The sequence below is a fragment of the Cololabis saira genome, chromosome 14, assembly GCF_033807715.1.
Source record: "Cololabis saira isolate AMF1-May2022 chromosome 14, fColSai1.1, whole genome shotgun sequence".
NCBI lineage: Eukaryota > Metazoa > Chordata > Actinopteri > Beloniformes > Belonidae > Cololabis > Cololabis saira.
Window position 1 is genome coordinate 8,133,978 of NC_084600.1, and position 16,954 is coordinate 8,150,931.

General features: G+C 41.5%; 1 protein-coding gene across 2 annotated transcripts in view; it reads right to left on the reverse strand.

Moving 5' to 3' along the window:
- hlcs (holocarboxylase synthetase (biotin-(proprionyl-CoA-carboxylase (ATP-hydrolysing)) ligase)) overlaps positions 1-16,954 on the reverse strand; it is a 94,686-nt gene that overhangs the window by 46,697 nt on the left and 31,035 nt on the right. For both annotated transcript variants that reach the window (XM_061739570.1, XM_061739571.1), the window contains exon 5: positions 14,050-14,229. In XM_061739570.1, coding sequence (XP_061595554.1) covers positions 14,050-14,229 — 180 coding nt within the window. The remainder of the gene's footprint in view (positions 1-14,049; positions 14,230-16,954) is intronic.

A 16,954-nucleotide genomic window follows, 5' to 3' on the forward strand; every position in this document is an offset into this window, starting at 1 on the left:
TGTCCCGATCCAAAAAAATAGTCCCACTAGTGGAAAATCGGTTCAAAATGAGCCAACAATCACACAGTGTGTGCCCGGCATTACCTGTGAAAACTATAAGATAACAAAATACATTTAATGCGTGATTATGTTGACGTGTCATTGCAGCTCTACATAACAGTAAAAAAAAGTTATGCATTAAAAAAAAAAGGTCCAAATATAGAAATTTCCTATTAGTTAAATAATCTGAAATCTATGTTCCTTTTCTTCTTTTTTTTTAAATTCCAAATTAACAGAGGCGGAGATGAAAGGTGAAATGTGTCGACATCAAGCTCTTAAAGGTATTGTGACATCATCGTACGTCGCCGCGTAACCCTACGCCGTAGGCTCTGCGTCGGTGTAACGCGGAATCATAAATGAGCCTTTATGGTGCGCTGGAGAGGAGAGGAGGCAGGGAGCTGGGTGGAGGGGGCGGTGATGTAGCGGGCCCTGACGTCACGGCCCGCCACCAAACCAGGTGCGTCGTTTTTGCACAGTTATGCGGAAAATCCCAGAAAGCACACAATACACTGAATGTTAAAAGTTCGTTGTTTTTTGGGTGTAATTGATGTCAAGACACCCAACAAAACACAAAAAATCAAGAAAAATGTGTTTTTCATGTCACAATACCTTGTCACAGAGGCTGCTTGACCACAGCCACCAAGAAGGCGTGTGAAACCGTCGCCAAGTCCTCAACATCCCACTTCAGTGAATTCACAGAAGTTGGGTGTTCTCCTTTCATATTAAAAATATTTGTTAAAAAGGTGTCTTTATTGCAGAAAGAGAAATTATAAAATCAGTCAGCAGGCTGACAATACCACTTTTTTCTCAAGAAATGCTACACAGGTTCCCATTGCTATCCATACAATTATTCTCTTTAGCTTCTGGACCTGCCTTAAACCTGGAGACATGTCTTAAAAACTGCCATAATTCCACAATTTACAATATACCTGTTTAAAATCAAGATCACCTACCAAGGGATTACCATTGTAAAAAAGAAAAAAATCAGACAGATAAGTACTCTGAAAATTTTAATATGATTGTTAATAAAACAAGGAACAGGCTAAATCAATGGCCTCAAAGGGATTTATTTTTAAAAGGTCGAATGCTGCTAACAAAGGCAGAAGGATTGTCTCCTCTTACTTATGCGGTTATTCCTTTATCTGTCGAAAAACTAATAAGTTATTGTTTCATTTCATTTGAAGAAACAAGACACATTATGTGAAAAAAGCTGTTATTATGAACACTTATGATTCTGGAGGTGTATATTTTCTTGACTTCACTACCGTCAATAATACCTTTAAAATGAACTGGATAAAGTAGTTCTTACATAATCCTACATCCACTTGGAACTTTACACCCAAAATGTATTTTTTATGCCATTGGAGGCCTTGAATCTGTGCTATTATGAGATTATAAAATAGAAAAACTTCCCCTAATTCTATCAAACTTTCATAAAAACATGTTTGCATGGTCCTTAATCTATAAACATAACTTCTCTCCACATAGATGCTTTATTTGGAACAATCAACACATCAAATATAAAAATAAAATCTCTATTTTTTCCATTCTTGGTTCAATAATATAATTTCTAGTTACCAACTACTCAGTGATAATGAAACTTTCCTAAATTACACTGAATTCCTTCTAAAATATGGTATTCCGGTCACCCCAAAATAATTTGGAGTTGTAATGGAGCTCTAATAGATGCTATTCCTTTTGGTATTCTAACTTTATTAAGAGGTGCTGGAAATCCAGTCTCCTTTAGATCCCATATTAACACCAGTGGGGCATATGCGTTTCTCTTTTAAAACTAAAAAAATAAATTATCTTATCAGATCACTGTTTCAAGCTCATATCACCAGTACCCCTTCTGTTGTTTAGTACTGGTCTAATCTTGTCAATGGACTCAACTGGATCCATATGTATGTAACTTCCCATACAAATATTTAATTACAAATAAAACGAGAAAAGTATCTTAAAAAACGTATTCATATATATTATCCTGCCAAACATTATTTGTTAACATTTAAGAAAGATGTGTGAACTGTTCTCTGTGTAAGTCTGAGGCTGAAACTGTGATGCACCTGTTTTGGTCCTGTCACTCCACTGCCACCTTCAGAAGTAAAGGTGCGGGTATACTTCTGCGTCACACACACGCAGAGCACACGGCGCACCCGTGGTGCCGTCACGAATCGTTCAGACTTCTCCGTCTCTCCGTTTGGTCGCGGTGCAGTACCCCCCGCGGCCACTAGTTAGCGATCTTTTTCTGAATGGTTTATCCGACTTTTTCCGGTCACAGTAAATCAAAGAAATAAGGACAACTATTGTGCAAAAAACAAAAACAAAAAAAATCACATATAAACGAAGAAAAAAGCCCTGGAAGTTCACTACTGATTCAAACCGGAAACCGGAAATGCTTCGCTTTCAAACGAACCAATCACAGCCCTCTCGGTCTGCGTGTGGTCTGCGTCTCCTCGACGCGTAGTTACAATTTTCGGGAGGTGCACGTCACTGACGGCGCATGTGACGGCGTGTCCTCTGCGTGTCCAAAAACCACACGCCGTAGACACGGCGTCGTTTTGACGCAGAAGTATAATTCAGCCTTTAGGCGTTACATTCATTTGAAGATTGACTCAGATTTTCCTTTAGTTTGGAACAATACACTTTTTGGTATCCACGATGTCAAAAGTAAGAAACAGAAAGAACGATATGTCATAGATTTGATGATTTTATTAGGGAAATATCCCATACAACAAAGCAAAGCTTTATTTGTTCGAAGTTACATTAATAATGTCTCTGTATCAAAAACAAGAAAAAAGCCGAGGCACTCAAGAAGTTGGAAAAATATAAAAGGCCTTTATTAAATCATGGCTTACAAAAAGTTAAAATGCCTAGAAAAAGTTAAAATGCCAACATGTTTCGGCCATGTAGGCCTTCCTCAAGGCAGATAGCAAAGACAGAGGGGTCTCCTTCAGGCAGCTCTTTAAACTCAGGTGAGAAGTCACATGATCAGCTCAGGTAAGCAGTCACATGGTCAATTCAGGTGGTATCTATTAACCTGGTAGGAACAAACAGGCACATCAATCAGATGCAGAGGAGACCAAACCACCAATCAGCATAAGTATAGCAAAGAAAGTAACAAACAGCAATACAAACAGTAATAATACAAAAGACAATCAAAAAAGAAATTATAAAGTAACACTTTTCAAATGCTTTGAAGGCTAAAGAAAACCTCCCAAATGTTTCAAAGCAAGAAAATGGACCAAATTAGGGAAATGTTTCAAGGAAATCTTCTAAAGTTATTAATCATCTAAAAGTAAACAAAATATTACAAAATAACAGACCAAAAAATATAAAGGAGGACTAATCAATCAAAACAAAGGATAAACTATATGTGATGTGAAACACGGAGCCCCAACACTTACAAAAAAGGTGAGAAGTCCAGTTCACCATTCAGACCTGGGTAATGGGTAGCTTTCAAAGTGTAGATCCAGAATGATTCTCTCTGTAAGAGCTTTTTTAATCTGTCTCCACCCCTTATTGAGTTTTCTATATGCTCTATGCCAGAAATCTTTAAAGAATCACAGCTTCCATGGTTAGCTTCTTTATAATGTACTGCCATAGGATATAGTGGGTTGCCAGTTCTTATAGCATGTTTGTGTTCAGCCAATCTTACCTTCAGTTTGCGTTTTGTCCTGCCAATATAAAAGTTACCGCATGGGCACTCGAGTCCAACAAGTCCCCTTTGAAAAAGAACTGAAGGAAGGACTAGATAAACTACAGAGAGAGCTTAAACAAGTGAAACTGACCAAATTCAAGAGAGATCAGTCGGATTACAAAGAAGATAAAGTGTACACATGGCAGCGACGATACAGCCACAAAACCCAGCCCCAAAGAAGAAGAGCAGTTTCTTTTCAACTTCCAAGCACTGATGAGGACCAATCTGGGATGGAGGACTCTTCCTCTGCTGATTTTTTAGACACCAGACCCCAGAGAGAATACCGAATAAGAAGACGACAAAGAGGAAGACCAGACGAGGCAGAGGCAGGTCACTTAGAAAATTCAAGCCAACGCCGACACACCAGGAGCTACTCCAGAATGAACAGGTGATCAACATCTCTGACACTCCACTTTCAAGCAGCCACATCTCTGTCCTTTCTAAAGGTCTCACTTTTGCCCCCACTAATACAGCTAGTGATTTCCAAACAAAAGTGGACTTATTTAAATTCCACCGTAACCTCCAATTGAAAGTTTGGTATCACACTAATCACAATCAAGCAGCCTCCCGATCCTATGTCCAGTTGGACACAAGAACTCCTTTTAAGCCAAAATCCACTTTCACCCCTAATATATTTAATCACACTTTGAACATTTTCTATAAAAAAGTAACGTATGAAGTGGATAACCTCTTGACCTCTAAGAGGAAAAGGAACCATAATATGTCAAGAGAAGAAACAGAAGCACTAAAATGGCTTGCGACTAATGAAAACATCCTAATTAAGAGAGCTGATAAAGGAGGAGCAGTTGTAGTGTGGGGCAGAGACCAGTACATCACAGAGGCGCTGCGACAGCTGGATAACCGTGAGTACTATAAGCCTTTACTGTCTAACCCAATTGAACAAATCAAGACTGAACTGACAGAAATACTCCTAGAGGCAAAGAATGAAGAATGGATTTCTCAAAATGAACATGACTTTCTTTTGTGTCGGAGCCCAAGAATCCCCTCCTTCTACATGCTTCCTAAAGTGCACAAGAATTTGGAGAATCCACCTGGCAGACCAATAATCAGTGGTAACGAGTCGATCACAGAACCAGCATCTCAATTTGTAGATTTTCACATTAAGCCCTATGTAGAGACCTTGCCCTCATTTATTCAAGACAGTACATATGTATTAAATAAAATCAAAGACATCAAGAACATTGGATCATCTCTTTTAGTAACCATGGATGTGGAATCACTGTATACAAACATTGACCATGATCAAGGATTGGAGGCTCTATCACACTACTTGGAAAGGCGGCCACCTGAACAGATGCCCCCTGCTGCATTCATTTTACAACTTGCTGAATGGACTTTGAATAACAATGTTTTTTTGTTTCAGAATCAATTCTTTAAACAGACAAAAGGCACAGCAATGGGAGCATGTTTTGCACCCAATTATTCTAACCTGTTTATGGGACTCTGGGAGGAGAGGTTTGTCTATTCCAACCTCAACTCTTTCTTGAATAAGATTGTATGGTGGGGTAGGTATATAGACGATATTCTTTTGCTATGGTCCGGGTCAGCAACAGAACTTTTACAGTTCCATGCATATTTGAATAGCACTAATAGTAATCTAAAACTAAGCCTAGACTATTCTGAGACTGAAATCAATTTCCTTGACCTGAAGATCTTTAAAGATAGCAATGGGGATTTGCATACCTCAATTTTTAGAAAACCAACAGACCGCAATACAATTCTTAAAGCAGATAGCTTCCATCCACCATGGCTGATAGATAACATACCTTTTGGTCAGTTCCATAGACTTAAACGCATCTGTGACTCAGAAGATGATTTTGAAAGAAATGCTTTAGATATGAGTCATAGATTTAAGAAAAGAGGTTATAAACACAAAACCATAAATACAGCATACAACAAAGCTAAAAGTGTCTCCAGAGAAGAGTTACTGGTTAAAAAACAGAGGCAACAACAGAACTCTAATCAGGTATACTTTGTCACACAGTATAGCAGTGAAGCAAGGGGAATAAAACAAATTATTGAAAAAAACTGGGATATACTGAAAAGTGACAATTTACTCAGAGAGGCACTTCCAGATTCTCCAACCATTAGCTTCAGGAGAGCCCCAACACTCAATGATAAACTTGTAAAAAGCCATCTTCCCCCTGTACAACAGAAAACCTGGTTGAGCACGAGATCAGGTAACTACAAGTGTGGTAATTGTAATCACTGCAGCCATATGACAAAAACAAATGTTTTCACTGATGTCACATCGGGTCATAAATATAACATTAAGTCATTTATTAATTGCAACACTTCTTTTGTAGTTTACAGACTCGAGTGCCCATGCGGTAACTTTTATATTGGCAGGACAAAACGCAAACTGAAGGTAAGATTGGCTGAACACAAACATGCTATAAGAACTGGCAACCCACTATATCCTATGGCAGTACATTATAAAGAAGCTAACCATGGCAGCTGTGATTCTTTAAAGATTTCTGGCATAGAGCATATAGAAAACTCAATAAGGGGTGGAGACAGATTAAAAAAGCTCTTACAGAGAGAATCATTCTGGATCTACACTTTGAAAGCTACCCATTACCCAGGTCTGAATGGTGAACTGGACTTCTCACCTTTTTTGTAAGTGTTGGGGCTCCGTGTTTCACATCACATATAGTTTATCCTTTGTTTTGATTGATTAGTCCTCCTTTATATTTTTTGGTCTGTTATTTTGTAATATTTTGTTTACTTTTAGATGATTAATAACTTTAGAAGATTTCCTTGAAACATTTCCCTAATTTGGTCCATTTTCTTGCTTTGAAACATTTGGGAGGTTTTCTTTAGCCTTCAAAGCATTTGAAAAGTGTTACTTTATCATTTCTTTTTTGATTGTCTTTTGTATTATTACTGTTTGTATTGCTGTTTGTTACTTTCTTTGCTATACTTATGCTGATTGGTGGTTTGGTCTCCTCTGCATCTGATTGATGTGCCTGTTTGTTCCTACCAGGTTAATAGATACCACCTGAATTGACCATGTGACTGCTTACCTGAGCTGATCATGTGACTTCTCACCTGAGTTTAAAGAGCTGCCTGAAGGAGACCCCTCTGTCTTTGCTATCTGCCTTGAGGAAGGCCTACATGGCCGAAACATGTTGGCATTTTAACTTTTTCTAGGCATTTTAACTTTTTGTAAGCCATGATTTAATAAAGGCCTTTTATATTTTTCCAACTTCTTGAGTGCCTCGGCTTTTTTCTTGTTTTTGAATCTTTTGGATCCCCATGCCGAAGAGCACCTGAAGTACACTCTTTTTTACACCCAGCAGCACTCCATGCGTCTGTAGTTGCCTTAATGTCTCTGTATCGTTTTATTATTTCAATAAAGTATTACCCAAAAAATGTCGGTTGTTGTCTACTGGATGCAGCACTCCACCTTCGGCTCAACAAACCTACGGTTCAGCAAAGTAAGGTCCTCTGGCATAAGGTGTCTCAGAACAGAACCAAGGAAGCCAAAATGAATTTTCCTTTAAAGTGAACCATCAATTTTAAGTAATTTGCCTGATTTACCTTTAATCCTTTTTTATATATTATATCAGATTTTTGGTCAGGACACTTCACTTCCTCTCTTTTATTCTCTGATGTTAAGCAGATTAGTATAGATTGTCCTATAAATTATCACCATATTAAGTTGTGTTCTTCTTCACTCATACATATATGCACATTATTTGATACACTCAAACTAATCCAAATTAGAACAAGCCTACTATCAGATGAGAGATTGATAAATACAGTTTACTTTTCCTTTGTAATAAAGACTCTGCCCCAACGAGTTTGATAAATTAAGTAGGATCGCTCCACGAGTCAGAAGAGTAGGAGATATTCAGTGAGGTAGATGAAGTTATGGAGAATATCCCAAGGTATAAAGAGTTGTGATACGTGCAGACTATAATGGCCATATTGGAGAGGACAAGAGAGGTGAAGATGGAACCAGGAAGCACCAGGAAAGCTATGGAGGATCTTCAGGCATGCTTAGACTGTACTGACTGCAACGTTTTCAGGACTTCTACCAACAGTCTGGATGAGTACACAGAGGCTGTGACATCTTACATCAGCTTCTGTGAGGACAGTTGTGTTCCATCACGAACCAGGGTTAGTTACAACAATGACAAACCCTGGTTCACATCAAAGCTCAGATGGCTGCGGCTGCAAAAGGAAGAAGCGTTCAGGAGTGGTGATAAAGACAGGCTCAAGAAGGCAAAGTACACGTTTAGCAAGGAGGGGAGAGTAGCTAAATGATTGTACTCTGAGAAACTACAACACCAGTTCTCAGAAAACAATGCCAGCTCAGTTTGGAAGGGACTGAGACAGATTACCAACTACAAACCCAGAGCCCCCCCCTCCATCAAGGCCGACGCCTAGCCAACAACCTGAACGAGTTCTACTGCCGCTTTGAAAGACAAAGGGACAGTCCTGATACATCCCCCGGGACTGCATTCACACTCATCAGTTCCATCCCTCCAACTGCACCCCCCTCCCTCCCCAGCAGCGGCTGGAGCTTCTCTACCAGCTTCTCTACCATTTCACACCCCAGAGGTCCCACCCTCATCCCCCCACACCACAGCGATGCCCCTCTCTATCCTGGAGAGGGATGTTATCAAGATATTTAAAAGACTAAACCACCGCAAAGCAGCAGGACCGGACTCTGTCTCTACCCATCCACCCTTACCCCTTTTCCACCAAGCTGGTTCCAGGGCTGGTTCCAGGGCTGGTTCTGGGCTAGAGCCAGACTTAGCACCAGTTCTTTGGTTTTCCACAGTCTAAGCACCGGCTCCTGGCTCTCAAAACTGGGGCTAGACAAGAACCAACTCTTTGCTGGTCTAGAGGAAACAACCACGTTACGTCGGGGGCTATGTGCTTACGTCAGGGGCTGGGGGCGTTGTTACTGAACAACCAAAGCAGAGTAAACACGGAAGAGTGCCATTTTTAAACAACGGAGCGTTGAAGACGGCGGTTAACTTAACAGACTGTTAAAATATAACGTTAAAATGGATGTAAAGCAGAAGCAGCAGTGGTCCGTGGAGGAGACAACCTGTTTCAGCAGAAGCTAGAGGGAGCGTCAAGGATCTTTGAACGGTTACGCGGAGACGCGCGCCGTACTGTGCGCGTACCGCATACCCTACGGCATGGGCTCTGCGTTGGTGTAACGCGGAACAATAAACCAGCCTTAAACCACCTGCAGCCCGTCAGCTCATCAGGAGGTTAAAGAGCGGGGCTGCGAGTTGTTCATTTCTGGTTCGTTTTGTTAACAATGTGAACTTTGTTGTTTTTTTTGTTAGTTTGCTGGTGGGTTTTTTTCTCTCTGTGATTTTTGAGTTATTTGTGAAGAAGTTCTTAGTTTCCTGTGAGGAAGGTTTTTTTGTTCCCTGTGGGAATTTTTCTGTGTTTTTCTATTAAACTACGCCTCGTTTTGGCTAAAGTTTAACCCGGTTTGGTGTCGTGCGATTGGGTTCAGAGAGAACGACCCATAACACTCGTGTGTACAGACGTGTGTAGATGTGTTAAAGAGGTAAAGCCACAGATTTGTTTTCTTTATTGTTGTAATCTGTGCTTTAAATAAATCTGACATTGTTTATTATAAAACAGACTGATTTATTGCTTGTGTAGTTGAAAAATACATGAGAACAGGACCTTGAAAAAATAATCGCATATTAAATCGCAATCTTGAGGAAAAAAATCGCAATTAGATTATTTTCAAAAATCGTTCAGCCCTAGTTGATTGATTTATTATTGTTATTTTATTTTAAAAATTATTATTATTTATTATTTAAATTTTATTTAATAAATTAATGTAATTGATGTTTTTTTTTATTTGAAATTCGATTTTACATATCTGGACTATTAAGTTATATATTGTTTAGTAATAATTGTTGCTTGTTCCATATTCAATGTTAAAGCAAATCTTGTTCGGTCCATATTAAAAGGTTCATTTGTTCAATGCTGGCCCGCGACTTTGTTCAAATTTTACATTTTGGCCCACTGTGTATATGAGTTTGACAAATATAGGATGACTGGTGGTGAGGAAGATGAAGAAGACAAAGGCAGAGCAGAGGATGAAGGGGTAGAAGGTGAAAAGTGTTGAAACAGGCTCTGGGTGGTCTGGAGGTGCTTCCAGATGACTGGAAAATTGCAGCTAATATGAACAGGGACATAACTGTGAGAGTACTTGGTGTATCATCTGGGAAGGAAGCAAACAAGGCGACTTGGTGGTGAAATGAGGAACAGTAGGACCATGTACAGAGAAAGTGGTTAGCTGAGAAGGAATGGGAAACAGAGGACTGAGAGAGCAGACAGGAGTACAGGAGGTGCAGCATAAGGTGAAGGTAGAGGTGACGAAAGAAATACGATGATTTCCATGCTAGGTTGGACAGCAAGGCAGGAGAGAATGATTTATACACGTTGGTGAAACAGAGACACAAATGGGAGATGGCAGGTTAGGGTGATTATGGATAGAAATAGAAAGGTGCCAGACGTGTGATGAGAAGATGGAAAGAGTAGTTTGAAGAGTTGAATGAGGAAAATTAAAGAGAATGAAGAGTAGAGGAGATGAACGTTGTGGACCACGATGTAGCCAAGATTAGTAAGGCTGCAGTGAGGAGGGCATTGAAGAAGATTAAAAATGGAAAGACAGTCGGTGTTGATGATATACCTGTGCAGGTATTGAAGTGTCTAGGAGAGGTGGCAGTAGAGTTTTTGAATAAGACATTCAACAAGATCTTTAAAAGGCTGAGGTATGGTTCTGCATCAAAACGACGCTGTGCCTACGGCGTGTGGTTTTCGTCCACGCAGACCACACGCCGTCACCTGCGCCGTCACCTGCGCCGTCACCTGCGCCGTCACCTGCGCCGTCACCTGCGCCGTCACCTGCGCCGTCACTGACGTGCACCTCCCGAAAATTGTAACTACGCGTCGACGCGACGCAGACCACACGCAGACGAGAGGGCTGCGATTGGTTCACTTGGAAGCAACGCATTTCCGGTTTCCGGTTTGAAGCAGTAGTGAACTTTCAGGGCTCTTTTCTTCATTTATATGTGATTTTTTTTGTTTTGGTTTTTTTCACAATAGTTGTCCTTATCTCTTTGATTTACTGTGACCGGAAAAAGTCGGATAAACCATTCAGAAAAAGATCGCTAACTAGCGGCCGCGGGGGGTACTGCACCGCGACGAAATGGAGTGACGGAGAAGTCCGAAGGGTTCACGACAGCGTCACGGCTGCGGCATGTGCTCTGCGTTGGTGTGACGCAGAACCTTAATTCAGCCATAAGAGTGAAAAGATGCCTGAGGAATGGTGAAAGTGTGCTGCTGATTACTTTTAAGGAATGAAAAGATCAGAGGGACAGTAGATGTTCAGGTTTCTACACACGGTACACTTTTTCGCCGACTCAGATGAAATATGGCAGTTGTGAAAGAACCGTTGAAATATTCATCATCGCAGTTCCAAATCGGCTGCTTCACATTGTACAGTGATTGTACAGTGAAGTGAGTGATGCAACAACCACTGTCACACTGATCGTGCGACCAAAGACTGTGTGGTAAAATTTTCTGACCAAGCCTGAAATCTGACGTCTACTGACTAGACAATTACAATGGAACTTGAAATGACGTATTAATGTGACCCAGCACCATTCCGTCTAAAAAGGGGAACGTAAAATAAACAAAGCTTTATAAGACACAGAAAAAGAATCAGAATTGGCAGCAGGGTGCTCGAGGGTTCATAGGACTTTGCCCGACAAGTCCACATGTGCTTGGTGGATCTGGAGAAGGCATTTGACCGTGTCCCTCGTGCCATTCTGTGGGGGTCAGTGAGTATGGATCCGGGGCCGTCTATTAATGTTTTTAATATATCAAGTTGATCCGTTCATGCCCCGACAGAGCGGGGGAACGGCAGGGAGCAGAGCTGCGCCAGGCGAGGCGCAAAGTGGGGCGCAGGTTTTTGCGCAGAGCGAAGCGACCGGTGTGAGATGGCAGAGTCTGGAAGTCAGGCTCTGTTGAAGGGGCTGACTGGACAGACTGCCACCAGGATGGCTGAGTCTGTGTTGGATGGAGAGGAGGATAGTGTAATGGAGGAGCGCTTTCGGGAAATTTGTTTACCGCCAAAGAAGAAAAGTGAGGGGGCACAGTGACTGAAGTAAGCGGGCACTGCCCCCTGGTGCCCCCCCATGACGCCGACACTGGTTCCAGGCATGTCCCTCCTCCCTAGGGAGGTGTTCCAGGCATGTCCCTCCTCCCTAGGGAGGTGTTACAGGCATGTCCCTCCTCCCTTTTGAGGTGTTCCAGGCATGTCCCACCGGGAGGAGACCCCGGGGAAGACCCAGGACACGCTGGAGAGACTATGTCTCTCGGCTGGCCTGGGAGCATCTCGGACTCCCCCCGGACGAGCTGGAGGAAGAGCTGGAGGAAGAGCTGGAGGAAGAGCTGGAGGAAGAGCTGGAGGAAGAGCTGGAGGAAGAGCTGGAGGAAGAGCTGGAGGAAGAGCTGGAGGAAGAGCTGGAGGAAGAGCTGGAGGAAGAGCTGGAGGAAGAGCTGGAGGAAGAGCTGGAGGAAGAGCTGGAGGAAGAGCTGGAGGTAGAGCTGGAGGTAGAGCTGGAGGTAGAGCTGGAGGTAGAGCTGGAGGTAGAGCTGGAGGTAGAGCTGGAGGTAGAGCTGGAGGTAGAGCTGGAGGAAGAGCTGGAGGTAGAGCTGGAGGAAGAGCTAGAGGAAGAGCTAGAGGAAGAGCTAGAGGAAGAGCTAGAGGAAGAGCTGGAGGAAGTGTCTGGAGGAAGAGCTGGAGGAAGTGTCTGGGGTGAAGGAAGTCTGGGCATCCCTGTTGAGGCTGCGGCCCCCGCGACCCGGGAACGGATAAGCGGCGGACCATTGATGGATGGAGATTAATTTATGTTCTTGAGCTCAGAAGTCAAGTACAGAAAGTCCTAATTATTACGTAGCTGTTATGATGACAGCTAGCCGTTAACGCCATAGACTGCAATGCAGCCGTCACTTTAAATATCACACCTGTAATTATACAAATATTTGTGGTTTAATACAAGTTAGCCTGATGTGGTACATAAAACCTGTTAATATTTTAGAAATCCTTCAAAAAGGACAGAATTGTTGGGTGGATGAGCAGTTGAATAAATAGAACATGTGTCGATCAAAAAACTTTATTATGAGTTTTGTTGTATAAATACTGTTAAAAACTATTGTTTATCATTTGATAGCAAATGTTTACAGAAAATACCAAGGCATTTGAAGAAAATGCTATGTCATGTGTGAATACTACCACGTCCTGTATCATCTGATTGATAACTTATTCTGGGAAGAACTACCAATATCATGAGTTTTTGTCACTTCACTTAATTACTCATTGATCAGTAAGCTAATTGACAGTTAAATAAACTGATGGTTGGGGCTTTTGGGAATATATCAGCTATTTAATTTGCCAATTCTTTTTGTCGGACAAGAATTTTTAGGTTTCTTAAATACCTGACATGTTTCGGCGATTCCTTTCACCTTCATCAAAGTCCTGGACTTTGATGAAGCAGTATAGTTAGTTATAGAATTTTGTTGGACAAAAATAATTAGCAAATTAAATTGTAGAGCCATGGACAAAATGAACTTTATTAAATCAATATATCAGCTAAGTTATTATGTTTAAATAAGAATAGATACAAACTTAACAGTATTTTTTAACAATTCTGTGACTGTATTATCTCTAATATAAATAAAACTAGGATGAATGTTAAAAATGAAATCAAAGACATCTGTTTTAGGCCTGATCAAAGAGTTCAGTCGCTGAGCATGTTTACAACTGCTGGAGACCTGCTCATAATTTTGCATATATTTACAAAGTCAGATCGTTTCCATATGTGCAAAAAATCTGCATGATGGATGAAGTTTTTGTACTTGGAGGGGTCAGGGTTGTGTGGGATGTCAGGAGGACAAAAATGTTCAACAACAATTAACTATGTCAGAACAAGCATGTGCTTAATTTTCCCTGGTGTTTGGTCTTAAACCAGGGGTGTCCAAAGTCTGTCCTCTAGGGCCGTTGTACTGCATGTTTTAGATGTTTCCCTGATCAACACCCCTGATTCTAATTAATGGTCATTATCAGCATGCCATCAAGGTCTACACAACTCTGTTAATGATACAGTCATTTGTATCAGGGTGTGCTGAAAAATCTAAAACATGCAGGAGCAGCAGGACAGTGGCACTCGAGGACCAGGAATCAAGACCACTGCTCTAAAAGGTAATGGACATTTGTGCACTCGGGGGCTTACCTTTGAGGTGGCCAGCAGGTGGACCGGGCTTGGGGCTGGAGTTTCTTCCGGCTCACAGCTGAGACCCAGAGAGGTGAGGATCTCCATCAGGACCTCGTATCGAAGTGCATTGCTAACCTTCAGAGCAGCGAAACCTTCTGGATCCAATTTCTGCGAGTTTGGTGAGATGTCAAAGTGTACCTGCAGAACCATCCGTGCACACAGGTCCATCACATCACAGATTCGCCAGCCAACATTCACTAAACACCAAAAATAACTTGGATAAAACAGACTAAATAACAACTAACAAATATAAAACCGACTAAAAAAAAATAAAGATAAACCTGACTAATTAACACAACTAAAAAAGATATAACAGACTGAATAACACAACTAACAAGGATAAAACAGAATAAAAAAACAACTAAATAACAATGAGTACGTAAGTATGTTAGACTAAATCGACTCCGCACGGCTACTTTAATCATCATATTCCTTGAAGCACTGGCCCAGGTGGACGGTAGCGGTGATTTATAACTCCAGTCTTCAGATAAAATCTAAACCTAAATGAAATTATAATACGTTCGAAAGCCTCACGCTTAGACTAAAACTCCCGAGCTGGAAATCAGAGAAGCCACTTGTGTTAGTGGTAGTGTACCGGCCCCCTGCTGGTGCTTATCTAGAGTTTCTGTCTGAATTTTCTGATTTCCTATCTGGATTATTGATCAGTACAGATACATTGATCATAGTGGGTGACTTTAATATTCATATGGATGTTGACAGCGATAATCTTAAATTAGCTTTCAATTCTCTTCTAGAATTGATGAGTATCTCAAAAAAAGTGGACAAACCGACGCACTGTTTTAATCATACCCTGGATCTTGTTCTCACCTACGGTGTTGAAACTGATGATCTGTTGGTGTCACCTGTAAACTCCCTTTTATCCGACCATTATTTAATAACGTTTGAATTTAATATTGTCGATGTTGAAGCGCAAAGTAATTCAATTCAATTCAATTTTATTTATATAGCGTCTAATACAACAGATGTTGTCTCTAGACGCTTTAAGTAAAGTAAAGTTTAGTAAAGTAGAAGGTATTATTTTAGCAGATGTTTGTCCGATGAAGCTATTGCTAAATTTATGGAGGCCATTGCTCCTCTTACGATATTGGAAAATAGTGAAGTAATCAAGGCCGGTCACCTGGGTTCTACCTCTGCAGATGTTGATTTCCTTGCTAGTAACACTGCTGATTTTGCTGCACTCAGTTTTAGATGCAGTTGCTCCTTTGAGAAGAAGAGTTTCCAACCATAGGAGCTTAACTCCCTGGTATAATTCAGATATCCGCATGTTGAAACAAAACGTGCGTTAAATGGAAAGGAAGTGGTACTCTTGTAAGTCTGTAGACTCCTATCGTGAATGGAAAGATATTCTAATAGTATATAAAAAAGCCATTCGCAAAGCCAGAACAGCTTATTATTCAACGTTGATAGAGGATAACAAAAGTAACCCACGTTTTCTGTTCAGCACTGTAGCCAGGCTGACAAAGAGTCACAACTCTGTTGAGCCGTGCATTCCTGCAGCTCTAAGTAGTGAAGACTTTGAGCTTCTTTAAAAGTAAAATCATCAAAATTCAGGCCCACCCAGTAGCGCCTGTGGGCGTTTCTTCAGCTTTAGCGACTTCCCTAGGCTCTGACTTGACTCTAGACTGTTTTGATCCTATAGACCTCCCTGAGCTGACCCCACTCGTCAATAGAGTTAAATCAACAGTGTATGTTAGACCTAGGGATGGGAATCGAGAACCGGGTGTTGTTGAGAACCGGTGTGAGAATAATCAAAGATTTGAGGTTTGTCCTTATGAAACGATATGAAGAATCTGAATCAGAATTAGAAAACTGCCTGTTTATCCTCGTGACATTCTTTGACACATGCAGGAGGTTAAAACTGCTGACTTCCTGGTTGGTCAAATGGACCATTGTTTTTAGGTGCATCAGTTTCAAGACCCCCATCACATGCTCTAAACAGATAACAGGGCAGCCACTTCCTTGGAGATACTCAGGGGGGTCGACTGACAGCCGTCTCATTGTCTTTAAGGGTTAGTTGACCATCTCATGATAACAAAACCCCCTTGACCATTTCTTAAAAGGATGTCTGTTGCTCTGCACACCAGAGATAACTGAAAAGTCATGAGTGACTTTTCAACCATCATCTGATCTGTTTGACCATCTGTTTCTTCTAATTGTTAATTGTTTACCAAATATGGTTTTTCCTGTCATCCTTGCTGAATAAAAAGGGCTCGACTACAGGGAGAATTTGTCAGAAGGCCTGATGAGCTCTAAAGAGGAGGGCCGTGTTGCCTAAAGCTCCTCAGGACTTCTCTCCAAGCTTCTGCAGAAGCGCCTTGAAAATCATTTCTAACAGTCTGTGTCTTTTCCTGAGTTATTAATGTAGGTTGATGATTTAGGAACCTAACACCGGTTCCCAGTGTTTCAATTCCTTGGAATCGTTTGCCTTTTTCGCAAACGATTCCCTTATCGATTCCAGTCGGCGCGAATGACGTCGCCAAGCACGTTGCGCAACGTTGGCATTCGCACCCAGCAGGAAAACACGGGGACAAAGCGGCATACACGCTCGAATTTTTGGTTACATTTTACCAAAAAGGATGACAACAGGGCGACAATTCTTGCAATGTGGACATTCCAACAAAGGGGGGAAACTGTTAGGACTCGGCCGGCTGATGCGCTGGGAGCGCGGAGTCAGCCGGCGCGTGGTAAGGCTGATTTATGGTTCCGCGTTAAATCGACGTAGAGCCTACGGTGTAGGGTTCGCGGCTACACGCACCGTACGGCGCGCGTCGCCGCGTACCCTACGCCGAAGGCTCTGCGTCGATTTAACGCGGAACCATAATTCATGCAAGAGCTGCGCTCT